Source organism: Diachasmimorpha longicaudata, chromosome 2 (assembly GCF_034640455.1).
Source record: "Diachasmimorpha longicaudata isolate KC_UGA_2023 chromosome 2, iyDiaLong2, whole genome shotgun sequence".
Lineage (NCBI taxonomy): Eukaryota > Metazoa > Arthropoda > Insecta > Hymenoptera > Braconidae > Diachasmimorpha > Diachasmimorpha longicaudata.
Genome location: NC_087226.1, coordinates 6,299,903 through 6,322,488, shown reverse-complemented (window position 1 = coordinate 6,322,488; position 22,586 = coordinate 6,299,903). Strand labels below are relative to the sequence as shown.

The following is a 22,586-nucleotide window of genomic DNA, read 5'->3' as shown; positions in this document are numbered from 1 at the left end:
GCCAAGGGAGAAACTTCCACTGCATATCCCTATTCTACGCAGATCTCCACTACTGCTCGAGCCCCCACTCATGAACTAGGGGGTACTCCTTTAGCCAAATTTAGTACATATAATTATGAACCCATGATTCAGTCAACAAGGTTGCCAGATCTAGTCAAAACTGCAAACCGAACACGCAATAGAATTACATGGCTTGTAAGTTGGCCGTTATGATCGCTGAAGACGTTTCATATTTTATAGCCTAATATTGCACTTTAAACCGCCAATCGCAAATATTAGACGAGAGCCAGACACTAAAAATCACCGGCAGTAAGTCGACTAGTGTGGCAGCTCTGGCTGACTGTTGTCTATCCATCCATTATTGTGTATAACTGTTATATTGCCAGTCAGTAATACACTATTACGATCATATCCATCCGGTTCGTTAATTATATACTACTGGAGATACACGCGTTTAACTCTAGAATTTTTCCAAGACAATAGCATTGCTCCGTGAGCCCACGAACCGCATCGCAGTTCGCGGGATTGTTTGTTCCCCAGTAGATCTATCGGAACAGTGTACACACGGTAGCAAGATTGTGCCGAGAACTTTGTACTTCTTTTATTTCGACTGGTGATACGACTCAGTGCTAATGATTGATTATCGCTCATTACTGACTTGCACATTACTCAGTTAATATCTTCCAGCACGAGATCAGAGTTTCTGTCAATTCCTCATCATGGTGACAAATATAATAATTTTTCTGACAACGTTGTGGGTAAGATCCTGTCATTTTCAGTTGATTTATTTTATGTTCAGAGTCTCGTATTTTCGAATTTATACCAAGCGAAAAGAGAAATCGGGAAACAGATACTACGAAATTGTAATCGGGAAGCACAGTGTACTTCATTGAAAATCTATTAGTTTTTTGGTAAAAATTATATTTATGCATGAAAATTATTGTCGTGTTTTGTTAAAATTTTCCGTGATGATACAGTATCGTTTGGTTTTTTGCACTTGGCTATGAGGATAACTGGAAGGAATTTTTACTAAGTGGGATTAGGAAATATGAGTTTATGGTATGGAAACGTTATTTGAGAAGTGCGTGGCTATATTTTCCATTAAAACAAGTCTCATCTTGAGGAATTCGATACCTTTCCGAAAGATTAGGGCAATCGATTCATATCACGAAAATGACTCATTAATCAATCACCTAATAATAGATTCACCTGATTTTTTCATGCAAATAAATTTAAATTGAAGCTAAAGACTAGTAAACGAAGTAATTCAATTTTACTTGTTTTAAGAAATTTCTTTCTTGTCTATACGACTATCTTTATCTTTATATAACTAAAAACTTATCTGGCAAATATCGTCCTTGTCTACTACATTTCACTTTCACTGGGATAACTATTGAGAGCATGCAGAGAAAATTTTACGGTTTTACTACAAAACGCTCACGTTTAACCAATTTTCCTTGAGCAATGGAGCGCAATTTTTCGTTAATCCCCCGCTTTTTCTCTTGTTTAATGTTGAAAGTACTGAAAACTGAGTTTCCTCGAGATTACTCGACTGGTTCGTCAACTGTTTGCCAACTTTCTCCGCGTATCTGTCATTATTGTCTCGTCGCTGGCACTCAGAAAGTTTCAAATTATTAATTCATCGGCGTATATAATATATCACTGCTAAAATGAGTTTATTATGTTTAGATTAGTATGCGAGAAAAACAAATGTAATTCAGTGATGTTCAATTGATGTCACTGGACTGATTACAATTTCGATGACCTACTTGGGTGTCTTTTCACCGTCGAATTGATCATTCGTTCATTTCAATTTCAATTTCGTTTGACCTTTGTATGAAAATGTGCTGTTTTATGTCGAGTCATCCAAACGATGACCACTTACAATAACCCTTGCACAATGAATTTTCAACCAAAAAAAATATTGGTGGGAACGTTTCTTCCTCTTTCAACAATATTTCTGTCACAAAAGATTAGAAGCGCGAAAAGCATTATCTAACAAATCCAACTATGGTAATGAGATTCCTTAGATGATTCTTTCATCAACGTACGACGATAAATCGTAACTATCAAACCGATATTTTTTTAGAACCATCAATGTTTTTGTTAAAAATCATCAATGTTTTTGTTAAAAACATTGATGGTTACAAAATTAATGAGATAATAATTCAATATACTGACAAAAGAATACTTTTTGTTTTCTTATCTCAGTATAAGGAATTTCGTAATTGTTCGCTATATATGTATAGGAGGGGCAATTGCTTAACGACAAGGACACGACTACGCACGCGAAGTCAAGTGGCTTTTACATTTAAAACTTTTGGGAGGCAGAAAAAAAGGCTTGTGAATAAACTGATCTAACTAGTGTAAAATTCTTTAGCAATTAAAAAAATGAATTTATATCACTTTATTTATGTGGCATAAACCTTGCCATTGGGGTGGAAAGTTCAACATTTTGTTTCTGTTGGACTGAGGCCATTAATTTTTTTAATGAAAGATCATTGATTTCGATGGCAAATAGTGTATTTCATTGCAGATATAAAAACAAGGTTGACGACAAAATTGTTCATATTTTTACAGATGGAGGGGATATCAACTCTTCTTTCTTATATTTTGCCAGGCCATTCCAGGTACGCATATTTATGGTTCTTTTATTACGCTCATGCAGCAATGAATCGTGCTATCTGCGCAAAAAAAAACTTCGTAAGACACTCGTGTTACTTCTTATATGATGTCCCAAAAATTATGAAATTATATTTTCATCCCTCAGATCCGTAACTGCTGATTATCAGTTCCTACAACAGAGCTGGCTTCCGACGATGCATTTCCAGGCATCGTTACCACGTCTACCCGTTCCAAAGTTGGAGGACACGTGTAAAAAATATTTAACAACTCAAAAAACAATTTTATCTCCGGAGGAATTTCAACAAACAGCAAGAAATGTTGATGAATTTCAATTGAAAGAAGGTCCACAATTGCACCAAAAACTCATAGAAATTGATGCTGAGAACAAGCACACGAGTTACATCAGTGAACCGTGGTTTGACATGTACTTGAGTGATCGTAGACCACTTCCAATTAATTTTAATCCTTACATGATATTTTATCAGGAAAAAAATGCAGCGTATAATTCACCTCTGGTCAAAGCCACTAATATTGTGATATCATCAGCCAGATTCTTACGAGCCCTAAGGGCTGGGCTCCTAGAGCCACAAATATTTCATATGAACAAGAAAAAATCAGACACTAAATTGTTTAGAGTTGTCACGCGGATTTTACCATCGAGGATAGCAACTTACGGTGCATATTTATTCAAGGTAACATTTTTTTCTCATTTCGTAGCTTCTTTGTTCGTATATTTCCCAATAAGTTCAATGCAGTTATACCCTTACGATCAACCAAAAATTTATCGATTATTGCAAACAATTTTTTTAAATCAATTAAAATCGGAACCGTATTCTCTTTGGATTTAATTATCGTTTAATTATGGCTCTCATCTATTCCCCGAAAATTGGCAGTTTTTATGTGAAGCCGACGTGAATATATTTGCCGAGCTGAAAGGTATAAATTTTTACAGGCTTTTCCACTGGATATGTCGCAGTTCGAGAATCTCTTTGGAACTACGCGAATCCCGGAAATCGGAAAAGACAGAATCACCAAAGATCCCAATGCCAGACACGTTTTAGTAATGCGCAGAGGTTATTTCTACACATTCGATATTCTCAACGAAGACGGTAGCATTCGTTCTCCTCACGAAATAGCCTCCTGCATTAATTCGATACTAAACGATCCTAGAGAACCAAATCTATGCCCAATTGGAATATTGACTACCACAGAACGTAATCAGTGGGCTCAGAATCGCCGGCACTTGGTAGACATTGGTAATGCAGATGTATTCAGAAAAATCGATACGGCAACATTCCTGCTAATCCTGGATGATGATCTAGTAAGCGAAGATTTCCCTGTACTGGTACGACATTTTTTGCATTCGGATGGCTGCAATCGCTGGTTCGACAAATCGTTTTCCTTAATTATAACTGGGAAGGGGTGGTCTGGAATTAATTTCGAGCATTCTTGGGGTGATGGAGTGGCTGTTCTCCGATTTTGTCAAGTAAGTTATTCAGATATCTCGTGTGAACATAGAAAACAAAATCACAATGCTGGAAGGGTGATTTAGTGAGGCCTTGCTACAAAATACCGTATCTTAAAAATTTTAATTTTTTAATCAACTTTTCCTTGATCCCTCTCGTGTATAATACACTCCAACATGAGTGTAAAGGTTCGAAAATCGCAAACAGATCGTTCAGTTGCTATCTCAGCTCTTTCAATATCGAAAAAACTATTTCAAAACTTTTCAATTAAAACTACAATTCGTAAAATACATAAATCATGGAAAAATGCCCAGGTCACTCTCATAAACGTGTGAAAATTACAAATAATTATATTTACTGAATATCTAACAGGACATGAAAATTGATGTATCAATGCGACCTCACTTCCATCCGGAAGAGCAAGCTCACCTACCATCTTCATCCCCAGACGTGGAAAAACTTGATTTCAAGATTGACGATGTCGTAATGGAGTCGGTAAATCGCGCATTAAAAGAATACAAACATTGGACTCTTGAACGACTAACGACAAAGCACCTGCTTCATAATATATTTAATAAGAAACAGTGCAAGAATGCCGGAGTTAGTCCTGATGCGATAATGCAACTGTCCTTTCAATTGGCTCTCTACAAACTCGAGAAACGCGCTGTGGCAACGTACGAGTCATGCAGTACCTCAGCTTTCAAACACGGGCGCACTGAGACCGTGAGATCGTTCACTGAGCAAACTAAGGCCCTGTGCAAAGCCATTGTAGAGAGGGGCACATCTAACGTAAATAATAAGGAGTACAAAAAAATGATGATCGAGTGCAGCAAAACACATGCTATGCTTACGAAGGAGGCGGCGATGGGCCAGGGGTTCGACAGACATCTGTTCATGTTGAAGCGAATTTGGCAGAAATACTACGATGGAGAACCACCTGCAATTTTCAAAGATCCAGCGTTTACCAAATTGAATGAAAATATTTTATCAACTTCTACCTTAAATGCTTCGGTCGTGATGGGAGGAGGGTTCGGTCCTGTTGTGGAGCATGGGTACGGTATCGGCTACATGATCGATGACACCGATCTGAGCATTCGATTGGCCGTAGCAAGCTACAAACATAATCGAGATGCTTCGGAATATATCGCCTCGCTCATATCAGCATTCGAGGACATCGAGAGAATTTTACTGAGTGAATAAATCCCAATACTTCAACGATATTGGATTTTATATGTTAATATTGGAGTATTCCGATGTGTATTAAGCTAGAAATGGGTATTTACACAGTGATTTAGACCCTTTGAGCTATCGCATTTATTGACGTGAAGACTCAGGTAAATGTACGAGACCTTTCATTCTTTTCGTCGGGTGTAAGGTGATCGTATAATTCAAAGTCTAGTGAACCACTTAATGTTGAAGGCTCGACTTGCGCCACCACTTGACACAATCCCAACAAATGCCAGCAAATTTCGCAAAAACTGCATTTACGGGGACGGTCACCCCTTCTACGGATGACAAAATTAAACATAAAAATGTTAGAGAATTGATTAGCAAAAACTCTTGAATTTCTATTGGGTTTTCTGTTCTTTTTCTTGAGCTTTCTTTGCTGCAGAATTTCCGTGGTCGCCATTTTCAGTTTTCTCATTTGATTTTCTCGATGGCGAGAAACAATCACATTAAGAAAATTCAAAAATTTGAGGAATTAGCGAATTGTAGAGAATATCTGAGGACAATAAATTACATAGAAAAATCGATTCCTCTCAATTTTTCTAGTAAATAGTTCTATATAATCAATTAAAACCGAACAAGAAGGTCACTAGACAAAGCCGAAAAAATAGCGAAAAACGTAAAAATGGATTTTAGAATATTTCGAGAGCCTTATTATTTATATTATTTTTATATTATTTTCTGGGATATGCGCAAAAAACGGAGTGTTCGGTCTTATACACCAATTACCTAACAATTACGAGACTTAATTACATTTCTTAGTAACAATGTGCAATACTAATGCCAAAGTTCCAAAGGGAAATAAACAATATGAATTTCCAAGGTGGAATATTTTATTTCTTTGCATTTCATACGTGTCATATTTTTCTACAGTTAACCATATCAGTTAATAAACTAGAAATATTGTACATGCTTAATACCAAGTTTCTTCTCTCTTCTTCTCAAAAAAATAAATGTATACATATCTATATTCATATATTGGTTTCATTACACGGATTATATAAAATTGAGAGGATTCATAGTCAATATTGATCATTGGTACCGAATATATAGGAATCTCTGGATCTATATATATATCTATATATATATATAAACATTCGTAACGGTTCACGGCGGAAGAATTATATTATGTCATCTACAAAAAAAAATCCTACGGTTTTTTTCTCCTTTCATCCTTATTTACTTCACTCATTGTATATCAAACTTGGATTCATCTCAACTCTATTTTCCGAGATCAGGTACATCACAAACGATTTAATAAAAACAAAGTAACAATTATAGTTGCTTTTGTAGTCACCTGCTCGGATTTTGTTCTTTGATTACACACAAAATTAATTTCCTTTCCTCAATTATTCATAAATAAAGTAATAGTAGATTATATAAAAATGTTTGGAATTCATTATCGTAACATATTTCCTTCATTATTTCCTTTCACGTTGTGATGACTTTTTGTGTCTCTATCCTCTTCTGAAAAAAAATATCCAATTCAATTTTAATTACAATCAGTTTTCAGTGCACCGTGATTATCAGAAACTCATTGTGCTTTATAACAGTTAAATTAGCATCGATAGTTAGGAAACAAGACGAATGTTTCCAGGGGAATAATATGAGAACTTACCAATTGTAAGTACACAAATGTAATCATCATTTCTCAAGTAGAATGCTACGACTGAGATGGCTTCTTTCTTCGGCCAAACAAATTACTTAAGACGGAGCTCCTCTTGTAATCTCGATCCTTTCGTGAACCACCACTGCTCTGCTCGCTCTCTGATCCACTCTCAGATGCCCTTCTCCCATCAACAACTGAGATGCTTTGACTTACTGGAGAAATAGCTGGTGGTGGGGCGACATACGGTGGTAGGGAAGTTGGACGACCCGTGAATGAATTGAGATGCTGCTGTCCAGTCTGGAAGTATTGACTTTATTAATCGAAAAATTTTTATAGTAACAATGTGGTGAAACAATTCAAACCATGATGTCCAATTTAATTAGCGAATATCAAATTCAGTAAAAGAAAGATTTTAAGGACATTTTTTGAATTTCAAAACTTATCTCGTACTACTTCACTACTGAATTCATCCGATAATCATTAATTAACGTAAATTTAATGGTTGACTTGATGTGTTTCATCCGTACTATACATTATACGCAATTTCAATCAGGTTGGATGCATAATTACCTGCCTCAGGTTGGGATTTGTACTTCCATATCCTGCAATGTTACAAAATACAATGAATTATTTTTTGAGAAATGTCCATTTTTCCTCAGCTTTCACTCATTGTACTTCCAAAATCACAAAACCATGCTTCAATTTTTTTAATAAAAGGGAAGGTGTTAGATGCTGTAAAACGGGCATAATTCAAGAAATTGAAGAAACTCGTGCAAGAGGAGTAGAAACTTGAATATTTTGAACACAAAAAATGGTGGTAATTCAGAGTAGACATCAATATCCATAAAATTTCCTACAATTCAAGAAACCCAACATAATGTACTAGATATACATGCACAGGAAGCACCTGAGAAAATATTCAAAAAGAAAATCATCTTTTCTCACTTACAATTGTTCAATAATTTTGTTTCGTAATTTTTAGTTAATCAAGTGAAAACAAGGAAAACCATTTTTTACATTCAATCAAGATTTGGACTTTTAGTGCTGGGTGCAAATACTCAAACTCCAATCAAGTCCAATTTTGCAAATAAAGTGCAAAATAAATATCAACTCATTTCGTTCTTCAACATTTATTGACTAACCGGAGTCATGAGTGTCCCTTTGCGCCATCCTGGGTGGCGGCGGAGCACTTGATGGCAGGGGAGGTGCTACTTCTACAAAATCTGTTTTAATATTTTATTTTTGCTGTGATATCGCCAAGAAAAATAAATCAGTAAGAGAAGCCGCAAACTAATATGAGTTCAGAACGATTTGGTAGATGATTTCGTAATTAAATTAATTGAAGAACTGTCTCAAAAAAAAAATTACAAAAAAAACTACATGATTATTTTGAACTCATGTCCAACTTCTACCCAACTTTCAAATAATGATTTTTATTTACCTGGAGAAGAAGTAAAATCAACACTGCTCTGTCGATGCCAGCTATCAGCAGTTGGATGCTGTCCTGATCCATTATAATTTACCGTAGAGCTTCGCTGTTGGTATGACTGAGGTCTGCTAACGGGTAAATGATGTTCGATATCATTTCTCCTCATTGGCAAGACGTTTTCTGTACTTGGTGATCTAGCTGGCACAGGGGGTGGTGCTCCCCTAGGAGGTATAGGTGGTTTCTCCCCCGGGGGAGAATGATAATCCCTCTGAATGGCCAACTGCTCCTGCTGAAGGAGTTGCTGGGCCAGAAGCTGCTGCTGTCTGTGTTTCTGCAAGAACTCGGTTTGCGTCTGTGTCTCAGGTATTCTGGGTGGCTCAACAAACTCCAGAGACTTGGGCTCCCTCAACTGTTGATTTTGCTTGTGCTTCTGAAGGAATTCCACCTGAACATTTGGCTGTTCTGTAACATCACGACGAATTACAGAATTTTTCCTCTCCAATTCGGGAGTAGATGCTCGACTACTCTCGGTGGAGGCATTGTCGTCACCAATAATATCAGGAGTTTGACTCTGTAATCTTTCAGCTCCATCTTTCTGGGTCTCATCGTACCTCAACAGCTGCAGACTCGGTGGTAATTTGGCATGGAATGAAATTTTATTAACCCAGTCCTCCATTTCCTGATCATTTGAAGCGAGGAATAAAAATTCTGAGCCATCCGTGCACTTCAGTCTAAACACATGTTTTCGTTTGGTATAATCTTCAGCTTTTTCGCATGTTGCATTGAATATGGTAATAGGTGCTGTTGCAGCTTTGCTCAACGAAAAATCACTGTAATCCTTGAAGAAGCACAACAACTGCCCACATAAAACAGTAAAGTACTGTTTCCACGATCGAACAGCTGCCTTTTTACCTCCACTCTGTAACTCGTGTTTGCGTTCTAAAAGACCCTGAATTTCAACTGGTCTCAATGGATCCATGTTCTCCATTTTTTGATGCTTTCTGAAACTCTGAGTGCGTCTTCGAGTGGTAAAACTAGGTGTTCGTTTCGGTTTCTTGGTATCGATTTTCATGCTTTCAGCTCGCTTGATGTCTGGAGTTGTCCTTTTCAATCGATCACCGAATACGTGAGAAAATCCATGAGATTTATGCCCAGATACTTCGACAACTTCTGAAGTAGCATTGCTATTCTTTAGTGGGGACAATGTACTCGAAGATTCGTGATCCTCAGATTTACCGTTTATTTCATCGTGAGGTCTGTGGTGAGGACTGTCTTGCATTCTTCTTCGCTCCTCCTCACGTTTACGCTCTTCAGTGATCCTTTGCACCTCCTTCCGTTTACGCTCTTCAATTCTTGCACGCTCAACTCGCTCCTTTTCCGCTTGCCTAGCAGCTACTTCAGCTTCCTGTTGTTTACGGAAAGCATGCTCCAGCATCGTGATTCGTTTCAATGCCTCGAATTTGTCTTCTTGTGCTTCTATGGTTTTCTCAAAGTCCTCGTGTTTGCGTATCAAGTCCTCAACCTGAGGAATTGTTTCACCAAGATTACCATCGTGCAACATGGGTTCTCTGCTTATTATCCAGTTCTCCAATGTTTCTGCCTCACGCTTGAACAATTGGGTATCTAGATTCTGCTCGTATATTAATTTCCTTTGCTCCCAAGTGTCTGTCAGCACATTTTTCCTCTGTTCCAGTACTGAAATTTTTTCTTGAATTTCTTTAGCTAAAAAGTGACCATCTTCGATTAAGCCCCGACCAACTAGATGGAATTTATTGAATGCATCTTGACGTGAATCAATCTCTACTTTGTACTCATTATGCCTGGATATAAGAACCTCAGCACCTGGAACATCACGAGCAAGCTCAGGAGCTGTTACTTTGGCCACCATTTCATTAATCCAGAAGACAAGATCTCTGTACTCATCAAAATAAGTTTCAAGCTGTTCAGCTTGTGCTAATTTACTTCGCCTCTGAGCTGCTTTCTCCAGAAGATCATTCCAAGATTCATCAGCCTCCTCGTGTTTAACAGCAATGTGTTCCCTAGCGTCTGGGAATAAGTCAGCTAATCTCAAAGCTTCAGTCATTACCGACTCAACTTGCTCCTTAACCGCAGCTAGATCAGTCTCGAACCCTTGATGCTTTCTCACTAGAGCCTGAATTGTCTCTAGATCGTGTCCATATCCATCAGAACTGAGACTAGCTTCTTTCTCCTGGATCCATGTAATTGTTTCATCAGCTGTTCGATCGAACATGTGAACTTGTTTAGCACCAGCGAGTGCCTCTTGTCTCGCATGAGCCAACTCCTTCAAATCATCCCATTGTTGTTTTGTCTCGTCTATTTTGCCACGAATTTTACTGGCCTCTGGATTCTGTTCTTTGATTAAGGTCTCACCAGCATCAATCACTCCCAAAATGCGGTTTTCACTGGTAGTTAATCCAGCTAAAAAGTTATCGAAAATTTGAATAAGGAGTTCAACGTGCTCAACGTCTGATCCATAATCCTCTGAAGCTGCAACTGTTGTTTGATCACTGATCCATTCGTTCACTTCATCAGCTTGTCGCATAAACTTGAACAACTTCTCACTCTCTAATAATCTGTGAAGTCGCAAATCTTTCAATTTGTTGAGCTCAGTAAACTTTTGCTCAATTTCCTTTTGCTTCTGTCCAATATTTTTGCTGTCAAAGTGATGTCTATTAATTAGTCCTGCTGACAGTTTCTTCAAGTTATCAACATTGCTCTCAAAGGAGGACAGGTCACGCTCAAGGCCTTCGAGCTTCTTCAATAGGGACTGCACAGAATCTTCATCTTTCCCATAATCAGTGGATCGTAATTGAGGATATTTTTCTTTAATCCACTGCTCAGCTTCTGTTGCCTCAGCATAAAACATTTGTGATTCAACAGCGTCCAGAAGCCTCAGTTTTCGAACACTGGCAAGATCTCTGAGATGCGATAACTTATTCTGCAGTTGTTGCGCAGCTGATTCAATTTTTTCGCACGCAAAATGTCCACTCCTCACCATACCTGCAGCTCGTGCGGTTAACGAAGCTACCACCGGTTCTCGTGATATTAATTCAGCTTCGAGAGCTTGATGTTTTTTCTGTAATCTTTGAACTGTCATCAGAGAACTACCCAGATCATTACTAGCAGCCAAGGGTTCTTTTTCTGTTAACCAGTGTAATTCATCTTCAACATCTCTCAGGAATTGATGGAGTAGTTTAGCATCTTCGAGATTATCCCGTCTTATTTGGATTGGCTCCTGCAGACTATGATATCGACTGATGCAAGCCTGTGCCCTTTCCTGAATTTCATCGCACATGAAGTGCTTTGTTCTTTGGAAATTCATAGCTGTCTCCTTGATGGATTCACAAGCTTCATTGTGTCCAAGTACATCGTTTTCTAGGTTTGTATGTCGTTTTAATAAGTTGGCGATGCTGGACAAATCTTTACCATGATCCTCAGACTGCAACTGCACCTCTATTTCATCCATCCAAGTTTCGAATTCATCCAATGTTCGGCCAAACAGAAGAGCCTGATATGCATCGTTCAGTCGATTTTTCTTGAGTTCACTTGTTTGCTGAAGAATCCTCCATTCAGACTCCAAATCTTCGAGTCTGTCCTGAATCTCTTTGGACGCATAATGCTCATTCTCAATAAGATTTTCACCTTCACTCATTATGCCTGCAATTCTCCCTCGATTAGCCATTAATTCACTCTCAAATGCAACGTGTTTTTGAATCTTACTCTGGAGATTTGTAGGATCTCGATAACTCTCGTCACCAGCTACTTGCTGCTTCTGATGTAACCAACCTTCGACTTCGTAAATATTGCGGAGGAATTGATGCAATTCTCGACTCTCTATTAGTTTCTTCATCCTCCCTCCAGCGTTATTCTTCAATTTATCTCGTCTACTGCAAACTGTGCTCAATCGCTGTTTGATGATTGATGCATCCGACGGATTTTCTGCCAGAATTCCGTTGGCAAACGTTTCTAATTCATCGATTCTTCCGAGTTGTGATGTCAGCATTTTTTCAAATTCTCCATGTTTCCTTATAAGGGTTTCTACACCTGTTAAAGATTCTCCGAGATCATCATTGTTGAGGAATGCTTCCTTAGTTGCTAACCAGCTATCAGCCTGATCAGCTTGTTCTTTAAACTGCTGCAAGTGATAGGCCTGTAGTAATTTTTCTCTTCTCTCTTCCCAAGCGTTCATCAAACCAGTTCTCAACTGTTCCAAATGTCCTAAACTCCCCTTGATATCAGAATCAATTGCCACTAATTTTTTCCCATGTTCATTGAGCAATTTTATTGTATCCTGTCGTCCATCAATTTCAGCTTTTCGTTCCTGATGGAGCTCTAGAAGGGCTTCGGCTTCAGAAATCGTTGTTGGAGCTTCGGACTCGTTCATTCGCTTAATTGTATCATTAACCCAAATTTCGACCTCATGCAAATCAGCCAAGAATTTATGAAGTGTATAGGCCTGATTCAATGCATCACGCCTGTGCTTCGTCAGGTGTTGCAGATCATCCCAGTTTGATTGTAAATTGTGTAGCATTGTTTTTATATCGCGTGCATTTTCTGGATATTTGCGAGAGAGTTCTTCTGCTTCTAATCGATGCTCTTTAAGTTTTCCTTCTATAGCTGTCATATCTCGTTCCATCGCTTCTTGCTTTCTCTGGAGATGTTCGACAGCTACCAAATCCTTTCCAACGTCTTGAGTATTCATCACGAGGGATTTTTCAATCACTCGTTGGCTGGTGTCATCGATATCACGATTGAATAAATGAATCTCAAGTGCACCAGCTAGAATGTCCCTGTAAGCACTCAGTGCACCCTGCAGACCTTTCCATTTATTATTAAAATTATCTCGACGTTGTTGAATGGGTTTTGACTCGACATCGTGTCCTTGCTTTATCAATTTATCTGCGAGTGCATTGATGGTCTTAATTCTGGTATCGTCGACCCTCATATCACTGTCAACATCGTCCAACTTTCTTTGAAGACTGAGACAATGCTCATAATCTTTCCCAGCATCTCCAGCCTGAACCATCATCTCTTTGTCTCGTATCCAGGCCTCAATTTTCTCCACCTGATTGTTAAATTCAAGCATATCTTGAGCTTCCTCCAGACCCCTTCCTCGATTGCCGGAGACTAACAATAGTTTCCTCCAAGTACCGTGAAGCTGATCCAGCTGAGCTCGAATTTCCCCAGCTGATGGATGCTTCTGAGCTAACAATTGTTCTCCCTTGGTACGAATCTCCTCGATCCTACTTTGATTCGCTGCTAATTCAGCTTGGAATGCCTGGTGCTTTTGCAATTTCTTTATTTTGTCTTCTAGACTAGAGACTTCACCCTTCGATGCTTCAGCCTCAAGTTTTTTTTGCTTCTCACCTATCCATGACTCAGCCTCGCCAACATCCCTTATAAACTGTGCATGCAGAAGACTAGCAGCCAATCTCTTTCTCCTTCCATCGCACAAATCTCGAATCTTAGCCCGTTTTTCAGATACTTCACACAGTCTACGCGCAATCGTTGGTGAATCGAAATGATTTTGAGCCAAAAGTTTGTCTCCATGTTCTTGTAGAGCTGCCAATTTCTCGTCCTGAGTGACTAGAAGCTTTTCAAATTCGTTGTGTTTCTTCATCTGCACATCGACTTCTTCAACAGACACACCGAAGTTGTCATTGCTCAGAGCAGCTTCTTGAGTAGCTGACAAATTGTCCAGTTGTTTCGCATCTCGGAGGAAAAAGTGGAGATCAATCAATTGATCCAAGTGGACTTTCTTTTGTTGCCAGGCTGTGTGAAGCTTCTGACGTTCGTCCAATAATTGATTGCATTTCTCTTCAACTTCTGGTGCTGCATAATGACCGGTTTGCACCATAGCCTCACCCAAATCGAGTACAGCACTAAAACTGTCTTCCCTAGCTTCGATTTCACCTTTGATTCCTTCATGCTCTGCTTTCAAGATCTGCGCACTCGCCGCATCGCGAACTTTGTCTTCAGTGGATAACGCAGCACGCAGGCCAGCTGCCCAATTCATCAAATCACGAACTTGTGTTAAGAATCGTTGAAGATCACAACTTGCTTGCAGCTGGTCCCGTCTGTGAGCTGACTTCTCTTTCAGTTCCTCCCAGTTTGTTAAGACAATTAGCTGTTGTTGATCGATATGAGCGGCATTATTTCCGGGGTATAGAGCTTGGAGTCTGGAGGCATCTTCCACTAGAACCTGAAGTTGAGCCTCGAGGGCTACTAAATCGTTTTCGAAGCCCTCGTGACGTCTGATGAGGGCTAATACAGAGTTCAAGTCACGCCCTAGGTCTTCGGGGAGGGCTGCCTCTTTCTCTTGAATTCGAGACAGTGCTTCAGCCACGTCACGATGGAATCTGTGAATTTCTCCAGCTGCTTGGAGACGTTGCTCACGGTGGCGAATTAAACCGAGAAGATGCTGCCAAGATTCCCTATAAACATTACAACTAATGGGTAAAATGAATTTTATTGCAGTGGACGAATTGGATGGCAGATGAATCAACTCAAGAGAGGAAAAAATGGTACAGAGATGGCAAAAATACCGGAGATAAAGCCATTTAGTATCAAATTTTGTCTCAATAACCGAGTGTTTAGAACATTCAAAGCATTTCCTGATTCCAGACAATTTATTTCATGTTCTATCTTTTAGGCCGCGCAATTTTTATATTTGTTGACTTGTCAGTCACGAAAATTGACTTTTTATCTCCCACGACATGAGAACTATCCGCCCTAATCATATCTCTATAAGATTTATTTATTGGTGAACTCCAGAAGGTAAGGATTTGATCGAAAAATATTATTTAGAGATAAAGATAAACAATATATCTCCATAACCGATTTTTTCCAGAGCCTACAAAAAACGTGGCAAAAAAAATATTGAAAAATCTCTACATTTTTTTGTATTTCCACAAAATTTTGTAATAATTTATTGCCGATGAAATGGATATCTTCTGTTCTATTATATTACATTCAAATTATAATCATGCAAAAGATAGAGTAGGAAAAACAAAGGCAAAATGACAAATTTGTCATTTTGTTATGAACAAGATGTATCACTCTACCATACTTTCCCCACACCTCACCTCAAGGATATAAAAGCACATACTAATTGCAAACTTTCTTTTTTTCCTTTTTCTACAGAATGCACTCACCACATATGTTGATGCAGTCTCTGCACCTGAGCAACAGGATTATCCTCATCACCTCTATGGGGAATTAATTAAAAAGTTAATAGAAAAGTGCAGTGTTAGTCAGCCGACCCCAGTCGACTAAGAATAGAAAGAAAATTTTGAAAAAAATAGAAGACTACTGCAATCCAAACTAAAGAACCAAAGGGGTGAGCTTTATTGCTTTAGTTCATAAAAGGAGATAAACTCATCAAGGTTTAAGTAGAGAATTCGCCCAATCGATCATGCATGACTCTGTGAGAGTGAACGATCAATAGAATTTGCTGATGAGTTCATCAGATTGTCTTGTCAAATTTTTTCGCGTGTATGGGCTGGCGCGGTTGTTTTCTATCCAAGATCGAAGGGATATCTAACTGAGATTTCCACATTTTATTTGTGTAAATTCACTCACGATCGAGACAATAACATAATCAATGAGGTGGTACAACTCAATGCTAAAGCTTTCATCATTTCTCTACTGAAACCCATATGGATAATAAAACTACTAGTTCTAACTACTGAAATTATCATGCTGGAGCATTAAAAAGAATACACCCTTGGAAAAAAGGGATAAGTTTAAAAAACATGCGTATATTTTGAAATAAATCAAGTCAAATAGAAAACCATTACGTGGTGCAGTAATTATTACGTCAGCGCGCCTTCAATGACAGTTAATCAGACTATATTGACAAAGTATCTCATAATTTTGCTGCGCTATCAGTCATCGTGACGTGACTTTGTTCAATTTGAGCGCTTTTATCGTATATCTCAATTGAATTGCATTGAACAAATGAAATTGTAAATTCTATCAATCAAATAAAAAACGGTAAGTACTAAAAGTAATAAATTAGATGGACGTACCCAAGTTGTTCCTGGCGTTTTTCAATATCTTGAATATAAGGACTCTCGTTGGTGATCAATTTTTTGGCCAATTCCTCACACTGATTGAACCTCTCTGATCCCGCCTCGATCCTATGCTTGAAATCATCGAATTTCGCTTGAAGGATCAACAAATGTTCATAATCCTGTCCATAATCCTCCGAGGCAGCAGCTTGCTCCTGCTCCTTGATCCACTGTTCTAACTCTCTACTCTCCAGGAAGTACTCGTGACGATACATACTCTCCATTAATCGTTGTTGTCTAGTAGTCGCCAGTCTCTGGAGTGCTCTCATCTGCTGGGCAATCACTTGCTGTTTGCTTGCTATGGCTTTACTATCAGGGTGCTTAGCGTTCACCATAGCACCTGCTGTGTGACCCATTTCAGTGACGATGCCGTTGTAAGAGTCTAATTCTAGTTCCATGGCCTTGTGCTTTGTGAGTAATTTTGTCGCAGCGTCGCGATCCCTTCCGTAATCCGTTGAACTCAGTACGTCGTTCTTTTCGCCCAACCAACTCTCGACTTCACCAGCTTCGAAGAAAAATTCTTGTGCCCTGAGAGAGAGGTCCAGAGCGCGACTACGCTCTAGTGCTTTCTCCTGCAGGTCTTTCCAAGCCTCATCCAGCTCCTCGCAGAGTTCTTGAATCTGTAAATGGTTTTTTTTAGACACTAAGACATTGACCGTGAGGTTTCGTGAACATTGAGGTGAAACAGACTAAAATTTAGGCAATGGGAAATTAGAGTCTTTAAGAAAATTTGAAGTGAATTCTGAAAATTTGCAGTTTGTGGAAAATGATGAAAGTAGATAACACCTGAATCGTTAGGTCCACAAGCTGTAGAATGAAAATAACTGCTTGTCAGCCTGACAGAGAATTCGGGGCTCATGTCCCTTTTACTAATCAGCAGAATATGGAAACTACGCGGCTCATATTATCCCTTTCATTATCTTATAAGTGATTTTATGAATTTTCTAAATTGACTTGCCATTCCCATTTCACTCTTGTTTGTTTACAAAAAAAAAACTTCACTTACAACATAAATATATTCAGATAGAAGAGTGGTAGATTTTTATGTTGATCTAATGTTACATCAATTGCAAAGATTTTTCCGGTTATGAAAACGTTTCATTGGCAAATTCTTTGTCGAATGAAAAGTTGTTATATATTTTACCACTCCCCTATCGCTGTCAGACATGCAAACTTATAGTTAATAACTGGATAACTGAAAAGTAATTGAAGCAGTGATTAAATAGTGCTTGTCCGGATAGCCACAGTGGTCGGATGTGATCAAGAAATTAAAAATTATTGGACATAATAATTTTAAAACTGTCAATAAAAGCTGAAACGATATAACAATTACAAATTTATTCAAAACATTTCGTTATAACTCCTGCATGCTATCCACTCTTACCTCCGATGACCACTGTATCTCGGTAGTGCTCCAACTGTGCAAAAATTGAATTTACTCATATGTTCCACTCTGTGATGAAAGTGCTGAACATTTTCTGATTGAATTCATTAAATTAAGTTATCAAGAAACGAGAAATTTACCTTTTTTCGTTCTGGATGAGTCTGATCGATCAGTGATTGCCCAGTTGCCAGAGTTTTATCGATCATTGGTTGATGACCAACGATTTCAGCTTCCAACTTCTTATGCTTCTTATGGAGTGTCTGAGCTTGATGAAGATTTTGCCCAAGGGTTGTTGATGATGCTTGAGGGTAATGATCCTTAATCCATTGCAACTCTGCATCAAGTTCGAATCCAAATTTATGGAAACGAAGGCTCTCTTCCAAAGCATCTCGTCGCTTTTTAGCTGGTTCTTTCAAACTTCGAAACTTTTTCTGCGTTGCTTGGCTAGTCTTCAAAATATTGGGCGCATCAAAATGTCCCTCATGCGCCATCTCCTCACCCATGGCCACCAAATCATCGACTTTCTGCTCCCACTGGCACATATCAGTCTCCAAAATCTGATGCTTCTTCAGTAGCTCCTTACAACTTCTCAAATCCGTCCCCACTTGTTTACTTTGCAACGAATTTTCAATTTCCTCCAACTTCAACCTAGCATCCTCCATGGTCCTGTTGTAGCCGTGCTGTGAAGCAGCTTGCCTGAGTCTTCTCCCCTTCTCCAGAGATAGAGCAACCAATTGGCTCCACTGATCATTCAAATCCTTCAGTGTATCTCCGACATCATTAGATCGATAATTCTGCTCTGAGATGAGAGCTTTTCCAGCTTTATTAACAGCACGCAGTTGTCCCTCATTGGCCCTCAATTCTCTTTCAAAAGCCTCGTGCTTTTGAAGTTTTCTTTCAAGATTATTGAGATCCCTGTAACTCTCATCCGACGCAACTTTCATCTTATCTCCAAGCCAATCTCTGAGATCATCAACTTCAGCGCAAAATTGTTGATAATTTTCCGAAGCTTTGAGAGCAGCTCTTCGTGTTTGTGCCTCATCCTTGACAGCAGCCCTCCTAGAGAGCACTTGATTCCTCTTATCATTGATGTAATCCTTATCATAATGCTTCTGTGCTATCAATCGATCAGCTGTATCACTGAAAGCCTTGAGGCGTTCATCTTGGGCGTGCAAAGTATTCTCAAATTTCTCGTGCTGCTTGAGCAGTGCTTCAACATCATCGAGGGACTCACCAAGATTTGTAAATTCCAAAAACACCTCGTGGGAGCTCGTAGTTGCCTCAATTTGATCAGCTTCCCGATTAAATTGCTGTAATTCCAAACACTGACGTAGCCACTCCTCTTTGGCGTTCCAATCTGACGTCACTGCTTGATAAAGACCATGTAATTTATCCAAACGTTCACCTACATCATGCAAAGCTGGATTTCTATGTAGCAGCTGATTACCCAGATCTTCAACTTCCCGGAACTCATCCTCGCGTGTTTTTACCTCTTCACCGAGTTCTGTGTGCTGTTTTTGGAGTTTTTCAGCCGTAGCCACGTCACGAACTGGTTCTTCGGCTTTCATAGCTTCTTGAATGTCCGATGCCCAGTGAATGAGACTTTTCGAACTGTTCATGAAAATTTGCTGTCCCACAGCATCTTCCAATCTTGATCTACGCTCCTTAGCTTTAGTCTGCACTTTATGCCACAGTTCCTTGATCTGATTTTGCCTTGCATTAACGTTATTGTGCTCGTTTGGATACGAAGATTTCACACTATTCGCGAGAAGATTGACTTTTCGTACTTTCTCCTCTACAGGAGCTAGCTCTCTCTCTAAATGTTGATGTCTGCGCTGAAGTGCTTGAACTGTCTTCAAGTCTGGCCCTAATTCCGCAGTGTCCAATTGAGTTATTTTTTCAAGCATCCAATCGTGAGCTTCATCGCATGTACGATTAAACAATTCTACACTAGATGCTCCTTCTAAAGATTTTTCTTTTTGTGTCTTTAGCCAGTTGAGATGATCCCACAGTTGATGAATATGCCTCTGTCGTGCTTTAACTTTGTCCAATTGGCTGTGACCCTGTTTAACAAAATCAGCAACAGCAGCATCAATAGCTTCAACCCGCTTTCCCGATGCTGAAAGATCTGTCAAGAATTTTTCGTATTTTCTCTTGGCAGTTTCAACATTATCCTTGGAATCGTCAGCACGCAACATCTTTTCCTTATCTTTAATCCATTTTTCAAAATCATCACACTCACGATAGAATCCATAAAGCCTTATTGCATCTTCCAATAGTGCATGACGTTTTGTTGATAATTGACAGAGCTCATTGTACGTATCATTGATTCTTTTCTGTCTTTTTTCAACATTATCACTGTCATTTACAGTCTTACGTTTTATCGGTTTCACTGTTGATTTTATTGATTTAACTCTTCTAACTGGTATCACTTGATTAACCATTTTTGTTTTTTTAACTCGCTGTGTAACACGCACTTTCTCCGGTCTTTTGACTTGCACCTGTATTACTTTTGGCTCAATTTCCCGTACATAATTAGCAGGCACATAACCATCGGAGCCGTCGGCTTTTCTGACGTTCCACCAGTCGTTATTCGTTTTACTCATGAGAAACATGACTTCACCTTTGACCATGTGCGTACCCTCACCACTAAATGGATACAAACTCTTTACCTGTGGAAATAATCTATCCTCAAGTATAGTTTTAGGCTCAATACGTTCAATTATTTCGTCCACCCACTCATCTTGCGGTACCAGGCGTACTTCCTTACTCCATTCCTCTTGTTCAAGTTCAGCAACGGGCTCTGGATCTGCTGAAAGTTCCAGGGCAGATATTCCAGCTCGAATGAGTTTGTCAGCTTGGCTATTCAACGATTGAACATCACCTTTATAGGCATTCAGTTCACCCTGTAAATCTTTGTGCCTCTGGAGTAAGGCTTGAGCACTGGGCTCATCAACTCCGTAATCCTCTGATGCCACCAATGCCATTTTCTCATTCATCCACGAATCAGCCTCATTAGCATCAGCATAATACTGGAATGCCTCAGCAGCATCGTCCAACTGTTTTTTACGTAATGCTGCCAACTCCTCGAGTACCTTCCAGTGCTCCTGCAATGATTCTATTCGATTCTGTATTTCGAGTGATGATGGATGATTATCACCAATCAATTTCTTTCCAGCATTGCACAATTGCTCAGATTTCGGCCTACGTACTTTGATCTCATCTTGTAAAGCCTTATGTTTTTGTTGCAGAGATATGACAGCTCGTAAATCTTTAGCTGAAATACCAGCTTTACAAATACGTTGTTTTTCAACTAACCACGATTCCTCATCCTCGTGATCCTGCAAAAAATGAAAGAAATTCCTGGCGTCTTCCAAACGTGCCTTTCTTTCCTTACTATTCTCAACAAGATCATCGTAAGTGCTGTTGAGTCTCTCGAGTTTTTGTTGAAGTAACGGAGCTTCTTTGCTCAGTGGTTGTGCCAAATGCTGGGCAGCTTGTCTGCCTAGTCTACGTTGGGTTTCACCGAGTGCTGTGACCTGGAGCTCCTGAAGGCTGTGTTTCTGGAGGAGATCTTCAACACCAAGCAGATGTGGGCCAACGTCTGTGCTTTGGAAATTAAGCTGTAATTCTTGAATCGTTGCTAATGTCGTGTCAATTTCTCTCATGAGGGACATCAATGAACATAGAGCTGCTAAATTGGATTTATGATGATCGAGAAGTGCTAAAAGCCCTCTCCATCTCTCCAACACTTCTTGCTCGCGTGATCTTACCCGCTCAAGACCGTGATAATTCTCTCGTACAAGTTCTTCTGACATATTGGTCAAGTCATGAAATCTCTCCTCACGTGCCAAGATGTCAGCGCTTATCGCCTCGTGTTTTTTCACTGTTGCATCTACTTGAGCCAAATTGCTGCCGTATCGAGGATCCGAGAGAACTTGAATCATTTCTTTGAGGTAGCCTTCGCGTAATACGCTTTTTTTCTCAAATTTGTAGTTCAATTGCTCAAGTCTCTCTTGACGAAGTAATTCGGTACGCAAAGCAACTTCTCGTCGATGCTCAGCCCGCTCTAATTCCACCCAATTTCTCTCAATGTCCTGCACTAGTTGACCCTCTTGAGGAATAAATGCAGGTTGATTGAGTGATTTGAGCTGTGTATTAATGTGGAAGTATAAGGCTTCAATTTCTGAACGTTCTTTATACTTTGGTGGTTTCTCAACTGTACGGTACTGCTTAAATCCTAGTAATTCACGCTGGATACCCTCCAGTGAATTTGGAAAATTTCGATTCTCCAATACCATTATTTTGTGTTTTATCCATTCAAGCAGATTTGCCGTAAGTTTTTCATAATGAATTTTCATTTTGTCGGCGTCCATCATTTGGCCGACAATGTTTGCTATTCTTTTGCCAGATTTTATTTCATTCTTCATTCGGGCGAAGGTGTGATAGTAGGAGGCAACGTAGGTGATGATTGATTTTTCGTCGGGTCGAGCAGTGTCAACGTCCTCGGCGTCCAACAGTCGTGGTATTCCAAGCTCTGAATTAGCAACATCGAAGGCGTAATTGAGATTGTCAATGTGTTTTCCTTGTTGGAGTTCGGACCAGGTAACCAAATCTGGACGGTGAGCGTGGATGAGAGCGTTGAAGCCGAGACCACTTCGCCAGGATCCTGTAGCAAAAAAATAGAATCATCAGACTGTTCAAAATTGTCGTTGAAATCTGGTTATTGACCACCAGAGGTAGATTTCAATCC

At 39.3% G+C, this 22,586-nt stretch overlaps 2 protein-coding genes across 9 annotated transcripts in view; one reads left to right on the top strand and one right to left on the bottom strand.

Moving 5' to 3' along the window:
• Positions 1–437: 437 nt before the first annotated feature.
• LOC135172561 (carnitine O-palmitoyltransferase 2, mitochondrial-like) lies at positions 438–6,292 on the top strand. 3 transcript variants are annotated; one of them, XM_064138689.1, is made up of 6 exons: positions 438–758; positions 2,250–2,339; positions 2,581–2,630; positions 2,771–3,317; positions 3,578–4,111; positions 4,464–6,292. In XM_064138689.1, the coding sequence occupies exons 3-6, from the start codon at positions 2,581–2,583 to the stop codon at positions 5,289–5,291; spliced, it is 1,959 nt and encodes a 652-aa protein (XP_063994759.1). In that variant the 5' UTR covers positions 438–758; positions 2,250–2,339; the 3' UTR covers positions 5,292–6,292. The 3 variants fall into 3 exon arrangements, with proteins under 3 accessions (XP_063994759.1, XP_063994758.1, XP_063994760.1); XM_064138688.1 differs by lacking the exon at positions 2,250–2,339; XM_064138690.1 differs by lacking the exon at positions 438–758 and having other exon boundaries at positions 2,256–2,343.
• LOC135172548 (spectrin beta chain, non-erythrocytic 5) overlaps positions 6,134–22,586 on the bottom strand; it is a 40,082-nt gene continuing 23,629 nt past the window's right edge. For 2 of the 6 annotated variants that reach the window (XM_064138637.1, XM_064138632.1), the window contains exons 5-12: positions 17,974–22,502; positions 16,408–17,069; positions 15,532–15,585; positions 8,369–14,811; positions 8,070–8,150; positions 7,498–7,529; positions 6,937–7,224; positions 6,134–6,785 (exon numbers count right to left, since the gene is read on the bottom strand). In XM_064138637.1, coding sequence (XP_063994707.1) covers positions 6,982–7,224; positions 7,498–7,529; positions 8,070–8,150; positions 8,369–14,811; positions 15,532–15,585; positions 16,408–17,069; positions 17,974–22,502 — 12,044 coding nt within the window. In that variant the 3' untranslated portion in view covers positions 6,134–6,785; positions 6,937–6,981. The remainder of the gene's footprint in view (positions 6,786–6,936; positions 7,225–7,497; positions 7,530–8,069; positions 8,151–8,368; positions 14,812–15,531; positions 15,586–16,407; positions 17,070–17,973; positions 22,503–22,586) is intronic. The other 4 variants (XM_064138633.1, XM_064138634.1, XM_064138636.1 and 1 more) reach the window with 4 other exon arrangements.